Here is a 15,931-nt window from a genome sequence, read left to right as displayed (position 1 = left end):
ACATGTCCCCATCAGTCTTCCTCTGCAAAAGCTATTGCTTAGATAACAATGGGAAAATATGTTAGATGCAAACAATGATGTTTTTTCAACAACACTAAACTAAACTAAATCCCCATTGTACAAATCATGAAATTTGTTTCCAAAAATTGGAATCTGGAGAAAAAATTGACTGTAATCTTGCAAACCTGATATAAATCAGTCACCATATTATATATTTTCTTCCCATTATCTTTTTCCACGGGGCATATTTTTCATATAAATATAGTCATGGCATACATGTCACTTTGTAAACTGTTCCTTAAACTTAATTGTAATTCATAAGTGTATTTCAATGTTTCTATACAAGTCTTCATAACGAATGAACTTTTTCATGCAAATAATTTTTTTTTGAGTCAGAGTCTTGCTTTGGAGTGCAGTGGCACAATCACAGGTCACTGCAGTCTTGACCTCCCAGCCTCAATCGATCCTCCTGCCTCAGCCTCCTGAGTAGCAGGGACTACAGGTGCGTGCCATCACACTTGGCTGCTTTTTTGCAGAGACGCGGTTTCATCATGTTGCCCAGGTTTCTCTGTCATACTTTTTTTTTTTTTTTTGAGATAGAGTTTCACTCTGTCGCCCAGGCTCGAGTACAGTGGCGTGATCTCGGCTCACTGCAACCTCTGCCTCCCGAGTTCAAGCGATTCTCCTGCCTCAACCTCCCAAGTAGCTGGGATTACAGGCACGTGCCAACATGCCTAGCTAATTTTTGTATTTTTAGTAGAGACGGGGTTTCGCTATGTTGGCCAGGCTGGTCTCAAACGCCTGACCTCGAGTGATCCACCCACCTCGGCCTTCCAAAGTGCTGAGATTACAGGCGTAAGCCACCGTGCTCGGCCTTATCTATCATACTTTTGATATGCATTTTACGGCATGTTATTTGCCCTAAAAAACTATACTTGAAGAAGTTCTCCATTTTCTTGTACTCAAATATGTTGAATTGTTGTGGGTTTTTGTTTGTTTGCAAACACTGCACTGCAGCCTGGGCAACAGAACAAGACCTTGTCTCAAAAAAAAGAAAAAAGTGTGACAGATACAATATTGCTATCTTTATTAAAGATCTCATTATTACAAATTGACAGAAGATACAATGACCCTAGTAGATGGTGGGCAAAGAACAAAAACAGATAATATTCCCCCTACCTACTCTTCCACATGCACATTGATATGTTAAAAGAAAAATAGAAACTAGTGAGAAAGCATATAGAAAATCATTAACTTCTTTAATAAATGTAAAAATTCAAATTAAAGCTACAAGATACATTTTTAAAACATTAAAGGTACAAACTATTTGAAAAATTATAATGTCCACTGTTTTAGACCCTGATAGGGTGTATGTTTTTCAGGGCAGTGTAGATTTGTGGAAACTGAATAGAAAGTAACTTGCCAATACTAATCTATGAATTAATCTAAAATTATACAGTCCATTTGACTCAATCCCATTTCTGTGACTGTGTTCTAAAGCAGTTGTTTTAATATACAGTTTAGGCTGCATGCAGTGGCTCATGCCGGTAATCCCAGCACTTTGGGAGGTCAAGGCGGGTGGATCACTTGAGCTCAGGAGTTTGAGACCAGCCTGAGCAACATGACAAAACTCCATCTCTGCAAAAAATACAAAAATTAGCCAGGTGTGGTGGCTTGTGCCTGTAGTCCCAGCTACTCAGTAGGCTGAGGTGGGAGGATCGCTTGAGCCTGGGAGGTTGAAGCTGCCGTGAGCCACGATCCCACCACTGCACTCCAGCCTGAGTGATAGAGTGAGACCCTGTCTCCAAAAGAAACAAAACCATTTAATATTTATTGTTTAAAAATTATTTGCATAGGCTGGGTGGTGGCTCACGCCTGTAACTCCAGCACTTTTGGAGGCTAAGGTGGGAGGAATGCTTGAGGCCAGGAGTTCAAGACCAGCCTGGGCAACATAGGGAGACCCTGGACTCTATAAAAAATTTAAAAACTAGCTGGGCATGGTGGCATGCATCTGTAGTCCTAGCTACTGAGGAGGCTGAGGCAGGAGGATTACTTGAGCCCAGAAGGTAGAGGCCACAGTGAGCCATGATTGTGCCACTGCACTCCAGCCTGGGCAACAGAACAAGATTCTGTCAAAAAGAAAGAAAGAAAAAGAGAAAGAAAGAAAGAGAGAGAGAGAGAGAAAGAAAGAAAGAAAGGAAGGAAGGAAGGAAGGAAGGAAAGAAAGGGAGAGAAAGAGAGAGAAAGAAAGGAAGGGAGGGAAGGAGGGAGGGGAGGGGAAGGGAAGGGAAAGGAAGAGAACAAAAGAAAAGAAAAGAAAGATTTAAGGAATATAAATATTGGGGAGGAGAGCATAAACATTCTATTTTTTTATTCTATTATATTTTATACAGCTAAATATTTTACACATTCAGTATTTAAACCATATAAGATTTCAATGGATGTTCTGAAGTGTTAAAACTGCTATTTTTAAAAATCAAACTGTCATTTTCTATTGAAAATATAGTATTAAGTAAATGTTCACCTTTTGTTTAACAATCCCTTCCCTCGTCTCACTTTGCAAAAAAAAGGAAAAGGAAAATCAAATGTTGAACCTCTTACAACCTACAGCTGAAATAAACTTTGACACTGACTGAGCAGATCTTTCTCTACATGCTCACTAACCCATTGAATCAGCTTCCATCTAAGGTGGGGTGTGATTAGACTTACAGGAAGGAGGCCCTTTTCTATTGCTTAGTACCATGCAAACAGTAGGCTGTCTAAAATACTTATTCATAATGACAGAAAGTAAGAAAAAAAATCGGATTAAATGTAATGGGAAGGAAAGGGAATATATATATTTTTCCTTAAAGGTATCATGCATGACATATAATAAAAATTCAATAGATATTTGCTAAAGCTATAATTCAGTAAAGAAAAAAGATGAAAAGCAAATGAATCATGTATGTATACATAATTATAAATGTTCACATTATCTTTTTAGACTGAAAATTTTCAGGTAATTGTCCAAAGTAGAACGTTGGTAACTCTGTCATAAATTCAATACGTAGGTATCACACATTTGGTATGGGTATCACACATTTGGTATTGTCCTAAAATCATTGCTTGAGAAAAAAACTTGATTCTGATTTGGAGAACTTCCTCCCCCGACTTCTGTAGAACATCAAGTTTATCTTCCTCAGATACTTCAACTCTCATAAGATGTCAACTTCACTCTCAGTCTAACTGCCCCACAGATGAGTAGTTAAGGTAACTTTGGAGTAATACCAACTTAAGTTTAAATTTCAGCTCAGCTCTGCCACTTACTAGTGTATATCCCAGGCAAGTTCCTAAATTAATCCTGTTTCCTTATACATAAAATTGCAATCATACTACCCAGCCCATTTACCTCAGTAAATGATTATGAAAGTTAGGTAAGAAGGTATATATAAACTAACCATCCCTACCATAGTATGGCACATGGATCTGCCTTTAACTAGCTAGCAGCTAGCTGGAGAACATACTTAATTCAGGTCCATCTGGAAACTCATCAGACAGGATTAGCCAGGCAAGAGATGTATTGAGGAAAATGCCTGTGAAGGATCAAGGGAGGGGAAGCGGAAGAAAGCGAGGAAAGCCTCCAGATCATGCTGCAGCTCTGACATCTGTGGAAGAAGAGAGGGAAAAAGAGACGATGGGGATAGAGAGTCAAAGACTATATAGCACAGTTCCAAAAGAGCCCTGGTTAGGCCAATCAGAGTCCTTGAGCCAAAGTGGCCACGGCTCACGGGAATTAGCCAGCATTCTCTTTTCTTTCTTTTTTTGTTTTGTTTTTTGTTTGTTTTGTTTTGTTTTTTGTTTTTTGTTTTTTTGAGATGGAGTTTCACCCTTATTGCCCAGGCTGGAGTGCAATGATGCAATCTCGGCCCACTGCAACCTCTGCCTCCCAGGTTCAAGCAATTCTCCTGCCTCAGTCTCACAAGTAGCTGGGATTACAGGCATGTGCCACCATGCCCAGCTAATTTTGTATAGTTTTTTTTTTTTCTTTTAGAATCAGGGATCTCACTACATTGCCCGGGCTGGAGTGGAGTGGCTATTCACAGGAGTGATCATAGTATACTACAGCCTTGAACTCCTGGCCTCAGGTGATCAGCCTTAGCCTCCTCTGTAGCTAGGACTATAGGCATGCACCACTGCACCCCAAAAGAACTGACCAGCTTTCATATACCTGCCATGCTCTGTCATTGGTATGGAAAGCCCAGCTCTGTGCAAACATGGTGGTGTGTGCACAGAGGCAACAGCTGGGGCTGTCAGTCAGTCATGCTCCCACAGCAGGAGATCTGAGCAGTGCACTTTCATGGTGGCCACATTTCACACACTGGACTGCACAGATCCACCTCTACATGCATGCTCAGGGAGCAGCCTCTCCACAAATCCATGGACCGCTCTTCCTGAAGGGAAGCTTAGAAGTGATAGGTTAATAGGACAAACTATGGCCAGTTCTCAGGCCCAACCTGGTTCACATCCTGTCCCTTTTGCATGGCCCATTTCCCTCACCCTTAGCTATCACCTCAGCAAGTCCTGATGTTTTTTTGAGAGATGTTATGTGATGACGTGACCCAAATCTTCATTCCTTGTGGATCTGAGCCCTTTGCAGTCATACCCTTCTCAGGCCAGGAGCACTATACACACCCAACCCTAATTCCAATGAGTCAAGGGAGTACCAGGAAACACCCAAGGAGATCTGGGTTCCACACATCTTCCTCCCTAACGCCATCCACTTCCTCGGGCACGATGGTGACTCTTTTCTCCTGCTGGTCCCTGGAGACAAGGAACTCAAAGTGCCCTGGTGGCAGCAGTAATTTGTAATTCAATGGGACCTTTGTTGTGTCCCCTGGCAAGAGTACACTGAGTTTGGGGACCAGGATCTTTACCACTTGATTAACACAGAGTTTTGGGGACTGGAAGGACAGTCCCCATTGGGTCACTGGGAGTGATGGTAAGTGGGACCACGCCTACTTTGACCCCTTTGTTCCTAGATCCATTTATTCTTTTTATTGTGGACACAGTGCCATATAGAGGTCTCTGATTCAATGCATATCCTGTAGAATGTCACCCCAGCCTATTAGAGGGTTGCCTCCTATCGCTGCAGGTGTGCTTTTCCAAGGCCATTTCCACACTCTGTGAAGTCAGCTCCTCTGGGTGGTGTTATGTATGACCTGTGGACCCCACAGTCATGGACCCATGCATTTCGAGATTTTATGTAGCATCTTTTTTGGCTACATATGTGCCTCTAAAGAACACTATGCGCCTCTAAAGAACACTATGCACTATTAACCGTCTTTGCAATTCCTGCAGATCAAGCCACCTTGGCTGCTCCTCTGACCTTGTTGCTTATTATGGTAATTGTGACCTCATGGCTTCTGGGAGTTACACACTTCCAATTGGTCTCCATTCCTTGGCCAGAGTCCCCATCATACACATGGCTGTTAAGGAGCTCAGCTCTGGGATCACTCTCCTACTTTCAGCAATGCCCTGCAGAGGAGGCTATTATTATTATACTTCTTAGTGACGCCAATGTCTCTCTCAACAGTGTATTCTTAATGGTCTTAGTGAATAGCGTGTTCTTTGGGCCTCACATGGAACATAATCCTCAGTGGGTCTTCTGGTCTTACATGATATTTCCATCCTAACATGCCCCTTCCCTCAGCCTTTTAATCCTTCCTATACCTTCTGCCAGGGCAACTTGGGCTTCTCCACTTTACCCAGGTTAACAACCACCTTTTCCAGGCTTCTAAGAGCCACCCCACGATAAGTTTACCCTCATTCTCTAGGGTCCTTGCTGGGGTATTAGATCATGTGTCTTGAAAGAGTGCCCTTAAGTCTGAGCTCCAGAAATAGCTATACTTCTCTTGGGCAATGTTCCTTATCACTTACATAGCTGATTGTATTTCTCCCTTTGATCTGATTGTTAAGAAGTTCAGAATCAAATTTTAATCATACATCTATTACATATACAGGATACAGATATATAGAAACTTATAACATGTACTTTCTATATTGTCCTCACAACAGCTTCATCTTGTTTGTTTGTTGAGATAGGATCTCCCTCTGTCGCCCAAGCTGGAGTGTAGTGGCACAACCACAGCTCACTCCAGCCTTGACCTCCTGGCTCAGGCCATCCTCCCACCTCAGCCTCCCAAGTAGCTATGACTGCAAGTGCATGCCACCACACCCAGCTAAATTTTGTTTTATTTTTTGTAGAGATGAGGTCTTGCTATGTTGCCCAGGCTGGTCTCGAACCCCTGAGCTCAAGCAGTCCTCCTGTCTCAGCATCCCAAAGTACTGGGATTACAGGCATGAGCCACTGCACCCAGCCATGTTTTTTTTGTTTTTTTGTTTTTTTGTTTTTTTTAGATGGAGTCTTGCTCTGTGGAGCAATCTTGGCTCACTGCAAGCTCTGCCTCCTGGGTTCATGCCATTCTCCTGCCTCAGCCTCCCGACTAGGTGGGACTACAGGCATCCACCACCATGCCCGGCTAATTTTTTGTGTTTTTAATAGAGACGGGGGTTTCACCGTGTTAGCAAGGATGGTCTTGATCTCCTGATCTACACGTCTTGGCCTCCCAAAGTGCTGGGATTACAGGCGTGAGCCACCGCGCCTGACCCTAATTTTTAACTTATTTTCAACTTATTTTCACTTCATACTGAATCTCTTACTTGCATTTGTTGAACACACTATCTGCCCAGCACTGTGCTAAGTACATATGTGTTATCTCATTTAATCCTGGCTTCCCTACTGTGGGATCTTGAGCAAGATACTGATTTCCATAAGCTTTAATTTCATCGTCATCGGTAAGTAAGGATGATACTAATGTCCACTTTGTAGAATTATAATGAGGATTAATGATGGTAGTTAATGTCAGTAGTTATTAAAATATACTTGGCTGGACGCAGTGGCTCACGCCTGTAACCCCAACACTTTGGGAGGCTGAGGCAGGCAGATCATGAGGTCAAGAGATTGAGACCATCCTGGCCAACGTGGTGAAACCCCGTCTCTACTAAAAATACAAAAATTAGCTGGGCGTGGTGGTGCGCACCTGTAGTCCTAGCTACTCAAGAGGCTGAGGCAGGAGAATTGCTTGAACTCAAGAGGCACAGGTTGCAGTGAGATGAGATCACACCACTGCACTCCAGCCTGGGCAACAGAGCAAGACTACATCTCAAAAATAAAACAAACAAACAAAAAAACACTCAAATCTTTTTTCCTAAAACAACTCAAAATATCTGATTTAATTATTGTATAGGATGTCAATGTAGTAATGTCCAGAAAGGTAAACATTAGTTTATTATAAAAACACTTAACATACAGAGCAGAATAAGTGTTACTAATCTTATTTATTATGGCTTTAATCTAATTGAAGGCTTTCGTGGTTCCTAACGGCAACATAACAGAATCAATAAAGCTTAAGACATAATGAATGTCCATATAGAACACTCTTTTATGGGGTTTTTCTTAAATAGGTAAATGAGATGATGGCCTCCTCTGAGGCCAGTGAGCCCAAGGATGCTTTACTTCAAAATCCATTCAGTTTTACAGGAATAACAGATTGCTTTGGGCTGACTTATTAGCCATAATAACAAGGCTTATTCTACTCCTGGGATTTAGTATACTGTATTAATTATTTAAAAACCTTATAAGCAAATGCTATTCTGACAACCAAGGCCGGGGTGCTAGAAAGGCTGCTGGATCAGAAAGCAGGACACTTGCATGCTGGATGAGCTCTTTGATAGATTAAAAAAAAAAAAACTTAGGGTAGTCTTTTTAATGTCTCTGAGCTCAGATATCTCCTTAGTTTGGATCACATTATTTTATGATACCTATCAGCATCAAAATTCCGTGCATCTTTATTGTTTTAACTTTACTGTGTCCACGTACAGGTTATTGGCCACAAAATCATGTATGCATTTGACAAGTGGGATAACTGAAGTGTAAAGTTTAAATTACATTCCAAAAAGCAATAGGAAAATAAATTGTAGCTGAACAAGAACTGGCCAGGCACAGTGGCTCCTGCCGGTAATCCCAGCACTTTGGGAGGCCAAGGCAGGAGGATCACTTGAGGAGTTTAAGACCAGCCTGAGCAACATAGTGAGACCTCCTCTCTATAAAAAAAAATGAATAAATAAAAATTAGCCATGTACAATGGTGTGCAGCTATAGCTGCAACTACTTGGAAGCTGAGGTGGGAGGATTGCTTGACCCCAGGAGTTCGAGGCTGTAGTGAGCTATGCTCATGCCATTGCACCCCAGAATGGGTGACAGAGTGAGACCTCACTTCTTAAAAAAAAGAAATAAAATGAAATAAAAATAGAAAAGAATTAGATGTGACTTCTTCCCAAGTTCCAATTTTCTCTTATTCTGCTAGGAGAGTGATACATAGAAATTACATATTCTCAGAGGTCTATGGCATCCAACACTTTAAGTCAATTCAGCAAATACTTACTCAGTACAAGTATGTGCCAAGCACTGTGTTAATTTTTTATAACATGATGCAGGATACATATGATCAGTAACAATCAACTGATCAGCTACATGTATAGGGTACTACACTAGGCCCTTGGCAGGGGTGGCCACTCTTCCTGTAGTGTGTAGAGGAAAAGGCAAGACATCCATCTGAAAAATAGATAATCAAGCGTCAAATGGCTGATACAAACATAAATGTCATAAGATTTCAGAGACAGGAAACATTACCAAAAATCCAGATAGACTTCATGGGGCTTGTGAAATGTGAACCGAACCGTGAAGGACACTGAAAAAGAGGCAGGAAAGTGTCAGGCCTATTTAATTGGCATTTATATCCTTCCCAGAATTGTTAGGATTAGGTTTATTTTTGTATCTGAAATGCACGTGTATTGTCTTCCCTCAATTTTAGGTACCACGACAGCAGAAACCATGTATAATACAATATTTATATTGATTCAGCATGACAGATATTTATAGAGCATCTACTATACGTCAGACACTGTACTAAGTAAGCTTTGGAGGGGAGGGAAAGGTCAAGAAGGAAAGAGAAAAGACTTGGAGATAAAACTCAGAAGTCAGATGAGACCCGTTTGTTGCTGAAAGATCTGGGTAAACTTGGTTTGAACTCTCAACACGTTGCCTGGACTGTGGAAGTGTAAAGCCCTTTCAAGAGCGAGGTAAATTCTGTAGGGACACTTCCACCTCCTCATTCTACTCTGTTTTGCACCATGTTACAATGAAGGCACTCACACAAAGCTCCCTGGGTTTGGCAGCCATCCCTGAAGATGTAGGTAGGTAGGAATCACAGCTCTGCTGCCCTGGTGGCTGCTTTCTCCATTTTCCCTCTGCCCTCCCTCCTTTTGCCCTCGTGTTCTCCATTGCAGATTGCCCCCCAAAATTTCCAAAACCTCCCTGCAGTATGCACAGCAAGTTGACCCTCCTCTAACAGCTGGATCCTTGGTCTCAATTTTCTTTTTTTTTTTTTAAACTCTTTTTTTTATATATATATACTTTAAGTTTTAGGGTACATGTGCACTACGTGCAGGTTTGTTACATATGTATACATGTGCCATGTTGGTGTGCTGCACCCATTAACTCGTCATTTATATTAGGTATATCTCCTAATGCTATCCCACCCTCCTCCCCCTACCCCACAACAGGCCCTGGTGTGTGATGTTCCCCTTCCTGTGTCCAAGAGTTCTCATTGTTCAATTCCCACCTATGGAGTGAGAACATGCGGTGTTTGGTTTTTTGTCCTTGCGATAGTTTGCTGAGAATGATGGTTTCCAGTTTCATCCATGTCCCTACAAAGGACATGAACTCATCATTTTTTACGGCTGCATAGTATTCCATGGTGTATATGTGCCACATTTTCTTAATCCAGTCTATCATTGTTGGACACCAATTTTCTACCTCAAGCATTTTCCAACCTATTTATTCTATTATACCTAATTTCTCAACTGATTTTTTCCAAGCCTAGATGCTTCTATTTTCAGGAAGAAATCTGGCACCAGCTGTAAAACAATGGAGATATTTTCTCCACCTTGTTACACAGAGATAAGTGCCCTGGTAACTCTAAGAGAAACCCACAGAGCTATGAAGGGACAGAAAGAGAAAGTACAGGAAATGAGTCAGGAAGGGTTTTTTGGACCTTTCTAAGTGATCTCTCTCTCTGTCCTGAATTCACACAGTATTTATTGCCTACATCATTCCTTGGAAACGTGTCCTTTAATGCCTTCTATTGCTGTTTGTCTTTCCTTCTGTTGGTGCTTTATCTCCCTGACCAGATGTTTTGCAGTTCCAGCACGGCAGGCTTTTCCCTTCACCCCTGGAACGCTCGTGGCACCTGGCCCAGTGCCTCCAGGGTAAAATGGGCCTCACTGATTGGTCTGTTGAGCCTCAACCTGTGGGAGCTTTATGATTTGCCTAGTTTCACAAGACCTTCCCTAAATTTTCCTAAAAATGCCACATGGCAGGTGTTTGTTTCAATTAAAATAAATTAAAATATCTCTAAGAATGCACTGAGTATTTAATCAATTTGCTTGAGATGGCTGGAGATGTCCACTCAAATTCCAGCAATGAGGACCTGGAAAGGACTAACATGTATTTAAGTATCCTTGCCTCCCAGCCATCTGCTTTCATTCTCAAAATCACCTTTTGAGGTGAGATTAGGTGATTTGCCAGTGTTTACACTATTACACAGCAGGAACTGAAGTTTTAACAGGGCACACCTAGCTTCAAAGCTCCTGTTCTTTTCACTGTCTCACACCTCCAGGATAATAATGCCCCTTTAGAGATATTCAAATTTTCATCATCACTAAGAAGAGCAGTTATCCACTAGGATGCAAACTAAACAAACCATCCCAACAGTTAGTGTCCTGGAGATGTAAAAAGAAAGTTGACTCCATGAACCTGAACAAGTGGCTTCACCTTTCCGAGCTTCCAGTTACTTATCTGTACATATACAATTCTACAGAGTTTATGTCAACACTAAGTTAAATCACACACACACACACACACACACACACACACACACACACAACCAGGGAAGCAGTCTTTCTGTTGGCTGAAAAAGATCAACTGTATTCTTTGAAGATTTCGAGTGTTAAGTTAAAATCCTCCTTCCTTTTACCGAGTGTAAAATGGGAGCTGACACTCAGGTCTGACATTCAGATGAGTTGGGCAGGTGTCTTTTAACTGAGTTAACGCATTACATGATTTGGGAGGGGCATTAGCTGACTCACACAAGAGCAGATTAACCATTACCCCAACATCACACAGCAGCAGCCACAGTCCGGGAGGTAAATTGGCACCACCATCCATATTCTTTGAAGCCCTTCTCCACAGTAACTACCATTGCCCCTCGAACAGGGCCCTTTCAGATTATTGCAATCAGCCCAGGTAGGAGGTAAAAGGGTTGAAGGTATGACCATTATAAAATACGAGGAAGTTCTCTGGGGGAGGATTTGGGGGAATGGAACCACTCTCCCCAGTCCCTTAATGACACCAAGTCCTGCTGGCTCATGTCTCTAAGACCACAGGCTTGGCAGTGAATGAGAACTGAGTTTTAGCTCTGCTTCATCCTAGTTGTGTGGCTGTGAGTAGTACGTTACTACTTTAAATCTCAGTTTTTTAATCTGTAAAATGGGAGTGATCACATTTTCTGTCTTTTTTTTTCATGTGTACATTCAGAATTTTTATCTTAAAATAAAGAACCACCAGAGTAACATTAATAAGAGAAAATCCATATGGAAATATTCACAATCTGGTCAGTGAGAAATGAGAAAACAACTTCCCTGCCTTACTGTCCACCCGCTGTTTGAGGAGCCAGAAGTAGAGGTGAAGTTGGAGGAAGGTCACCTTTTCCAGCTAAACCCCACTGCTATGTGCATTTTTATTCGACGCCTCAACAACCAGAGGGAACAGTGAGAACTGAGAACCAAAATACTGTTATTGGCAAGCATTCAGCTAAAGGGTCTGAGATGTGTAAGCACCAAGAAGGGAAAGGGAGATCGAGCAACATATGAAAAAGGGGGCTGTGGGAATAAACACAGAGGAAATAAGTCAACAATAACCTACTTCCACCCAGAGCAAAGTGACAGTGCACATACATTCATACTCTCAAGTATGGGCTACACTGCACACTGACTCATACTATCTCAAACATGGCCTATTGGAAAGATTCAATCCCCCTAAGGGCACTCGGCACAGGACCACGGTGGTCATGGTAACAGACATAGACAAGCATGCCGTGACCCTGAAGCAACAACACACGTTAGATAATAATCGTTCAGAAAAAAATCTTCTCCCAGAGCTGAGGTTACAAATTCCAAGTCAGCTATAAACATTCTTTCTGGAATTCCTTTAAAGATATGGGTCAAAGTAAAACAAAAATCAACACCTAAAATCTCCTAAAGAACAAAATGGAGAAATGACGAACCTCTACCAAGAACCAATTATTTTAGGTTTCTCATTTGGATGGCTCTCCCACCAGATGGGTGGTGGGGTTACTTAAAAAGTAATGAGTCTACTACAAGGGGAAGGAGTTGTTTGGTCCAGTGAGAAGGAACAGGCTTTCTAGAAATAACTTTCCCTGCCCTGGACTCCATCCAAAATTAGAACCCATCAACTGCCATTAACTACAGTGCCCATCTTGGTTAATAATCCTGGACTTCAAATAATACTACATATAAACTATAATTTTAAAGAAAAAAGTTCCAAAAGAAATCAGTAGCTTTATTATATAGGCATATGACTTTTCTGAGAAATTAAACTTAAGAGTTTCCATCTGAAGGACAGAAATTGTTAAGAGGTAATGTGCAGACCTCAGGCACCACATCATTTACCCTCCAATAATTAACTACATTTCTCCCTAAATTCTTCTTATTGCACCTTAACCGCTCCAGCATCAAATCTTCTACTCTATAACCTCTTTTAAACACCTCCTTTTAACCTCAGTTTCCTTATGTTTTCATTATTTGGCAAAATTACACTTAAAACATAATATTTATGTAATTAAACCAGAAGGTAAAAATAAATAAAACTCAAGTTAATCTGCTGTGTACAGCTGTATGGAAGTGAGGAAGGTGCTCTTACATAAACCCTGTCTGCCTTCCCACAGTGTGTGTGTATCTGCTTCCTGGTAAGTCTGCGGTTGGGGGAACTGCACCTTACTTTTCCTCCCCTATATCCCCTAGAGGGCAATATTAGAACCCAAGGGAGAAGAGCTGGCAAAGTTGTCATATCCCAAGTGGTCAATCCCTCCTGAAATGAAGGTAGGTTCACTTGGTCTCTCCTACGCAGAAGAGAATGTCCAAGAAATGAAATATTTTAAAAGCCATTGAAAATTCAACAAGCTCCAGTCTTGTTGAGGGAGAAAGGAATCAAGTAGCAGCATTCAGAAGCAGCCCTGGGTTCATCCTTATGAGGTCTCTCCCTCGTTCAGGGAGGTGGCTTTCCCTTGCTGGGAGGGAGGTGGAAGGAGGCATGATTTAGACATTGGTGGTGGTCTCCTTAGCAGGCTGGATACTGTTCATCTCCATGACGCAGTCCTTCCAGATCTATTTGCATCGTGTGCCTGCCCCTCAAAGGTCTGTGTGATATCTTCGAAAGTCCTGTAACACATCTCAGGGACTTTGAAGAAGGTAAAGATCAAGAAGGTAATGAGGAAGTCGGTGAAGATAATAAAAACGTAGGCTCCTAAGTAGTAAGCAGCAGAAGGGAAAAGCAATCTGACTAGGAAGTTGGAGGTCCAGGTGGAGCAGCCGGCCACTGCCATCACAGCTGGGCCAGGGCCCTGGCTGAAGAGTTCAGCCACAATAAACCAGGGAATGTGGTCTGGCCCAATTTCAAAGAAGACCACAAAGACCAAGATAGCCCCAATACAGACAAAGCTTATCCCATTACACTCATCCTTCAATAACAAACAAACAGACATGAGGATGGAACAAAAAGCCATTCCTCCAAGGCCTATCATATGTAGAGTCCTTCTTACTGCCCTTTCCACTAGAAATAGGGAAACTATAGTGAAGATAGTATTAACCACACCCGCACCAATGGTGACACAGATGGGCTCTTGAACACCTGCACCCTTAAAGATTCCTGTTGAGTAATAGAACACAGTATTGATTCCAGAGAGCTGCTGAGAGAGCTGGAGCATGATGGAAATGATGATGGGCTGTCGGTAGCTGGATACTCTAAAGAGCTCCAGCACAGTGACTTGCTTTTCTTGTGCCATCCTTGCACTCTCATCTTTCATCTCCTGGATGTCTTGGGATACATCCTGGGTGCCCCACAACCACTGGAGGATCTCCTTAGCATTCTCCTCTTCTTTTCTGTTAATGAGCAAGAATCTGGGACTTTCAGGGCAAAAAGGAAGGGCTGCACTTCGTAGCACAGCAGGAGAGATGGGAAAGCCTAATAGCACAGGCCATAGGTCTTTGGACCCCAGGATGAATTCCAGATCAAAGATCTGGGCCACCAGAATTCCAACAACAATGCCCAGCTGGTTGAGAGTGCCAAAGACAACTTGCAGGGCAATAGGTGAGATGTCTTCGATGTACGTGGGCACAAAACCTGTGCAGAGTCTGCAGAAGAGGCCAATAACCAAGTAGGCCAGGATCAGTATTTCAACCAACTCAGCTACTTTACACAGTCCCATAAGGCAGCCACCAGTGGCAGCCCACAGGTTGACAGTAAGCATTGAATTATGCCTGTCAAAGCTGTTGACAAACAGTCCAACAGAAAAGGAGCTAATCATACAACCAATGGAGAATATGGCCATAGACAAGCACCAAAGGGACAAGCGCAATGTCTCAGAGGGAGGGGTATTTGCCTTGTCCTTCAAAGTGTTGATAAATTCCCTTACGATCATCTCAGGAGCATTGATGACCCCAGTGTTGTAGCCAAATTGGAAAGAGCCGATTGTAGCAATTGTGATGGCGAAGATCAGAGATGGGGTGACCTTCTATGTCCCCCATGGCCTCAATCTAATTGTTTTTTTTTTTTTGGACAGAGTTTCACTCTTGTTGCTCAGCCTGGAGTGCAATGGGGCGATCTCAGCTCACTGCAACCTCTGCTTCCCGTGTTCAAGCAATTCTCCTGCCTTAGCCTCCCAAATAGCTGGCATTATAGGTGTGCACAACCACACCCTGTTAATTTTTTGTATTTTTAGTAGAGATGGGGTTTCACGATGTTGGCCAGGCTGGTCTCGAACTCCTGACTTCAGGTGACTCACCCACCTCGGCCTCCCAAAGTGCTGGGATTACAGGTGTGAGCCACTGTTCCTGGCCCCTAATCTAATTCTTTTCAAGTCTTTAAGAAAGATCTAGGAGTGTGACTCCAGAGACACCTTTTTCAACCAATGAAACCTTCAAAATTTCCTTCTCGGCAGCAAGTTTTCTCCAGGTCCTCAGGAATGCTCTAAAACTCTCACCATTACAGCATCTCCTATTTTCTATCTTCTAAAGTTGTTGTGAAGATTAAGTTAAATAATAAGCTGGGTGCAGTGGCTCATGTCTGTAATCCCAGCACTTTGGAGGGCTGAGGCAAGAAGATCACTTGAGCCCAGGTGTTATTCAAGACCAGCCTGGGAAACAGAGAGAGACCGTCTCTACAAAAAATAATTGGCCAGGCATGGTGTTGCATGCCTGTAGTCCCAGCTACTTGGGAGGCTGAGGTGGGAGGCTTGAGCCCAGGAGGTCAAGGCTGCAGTGAGCCATGATTGTGCCACTGCCCTCCAGCCTGGGTGACAGAGTGAGACACTGCCCAACAGCCACCCCCCACCCAAAAAAAAAAGAATATAAAGCACTTAGTACAGTATCTGGCATATTGTAAGCTCTTTATAAAGTTGATTATTATTTTATTATTAGCAGGGACCAAGGCTTTAATGTCGTAAGATGCAGGGAAATAACAAAAGGAAAGAAAGGCT

General features: G+C 42.4%; 2 protein-coding genes across 2 annotated transcripts in view; both read right to left on the bottom strand.

Annotated features, from left to right (window-relative positions):
* Window positions 1-15,931, bottom strand: part of JAK1 (Janus kinase 1) — a 232,444-nt gene that overhangs the window by 137,197 nt on the left and 79,316 nt on the right. The gene's annotated exons all lie outside the window — the stretch shown is intronic.
* The window catches only part of LOC100611288 (solute carrier family 2, facilitated glucose transporter member 3-like), a 16,557-nt gene continuing 1,866 nt past the window's right edge, over window positions 1,241-15,931 (bottom strand). Inside the window, exon 1 of the mRNA XM_063801079.1 lies at window positions 1,241-15,931. This exon is cut by the window's right edge and continues 1,866 nt beyond it. Coding sequence (XP_063657149.1) covers window positions 13,535-14,875 — 1,341 coding nt within the window. The 5' untranslated portion in view covers window positions 14,876-15,931 and the 3' untranslated portion in view covers window positions 1,241-13,534.

This window comes from Pan troglodytes, chromosome 1, assembly GCF_028858775.2.
Source record: "Pan troglodytes isolate AG18354 chromosome 1, NHGRI_mPanTro3-v2.0_pri, whole genome shotgun sequence".
In the NCBI taxonomy this organism is placed as follows: domain Eukaryota; kingdom Metazoa; phylum Chordata; class Mammalia; order Primates; family Hominidae; genus Pan; species Pan troglodytes.
This window is presented reverse-complemented; position numbering and strand designations above follow the sequence as displayed.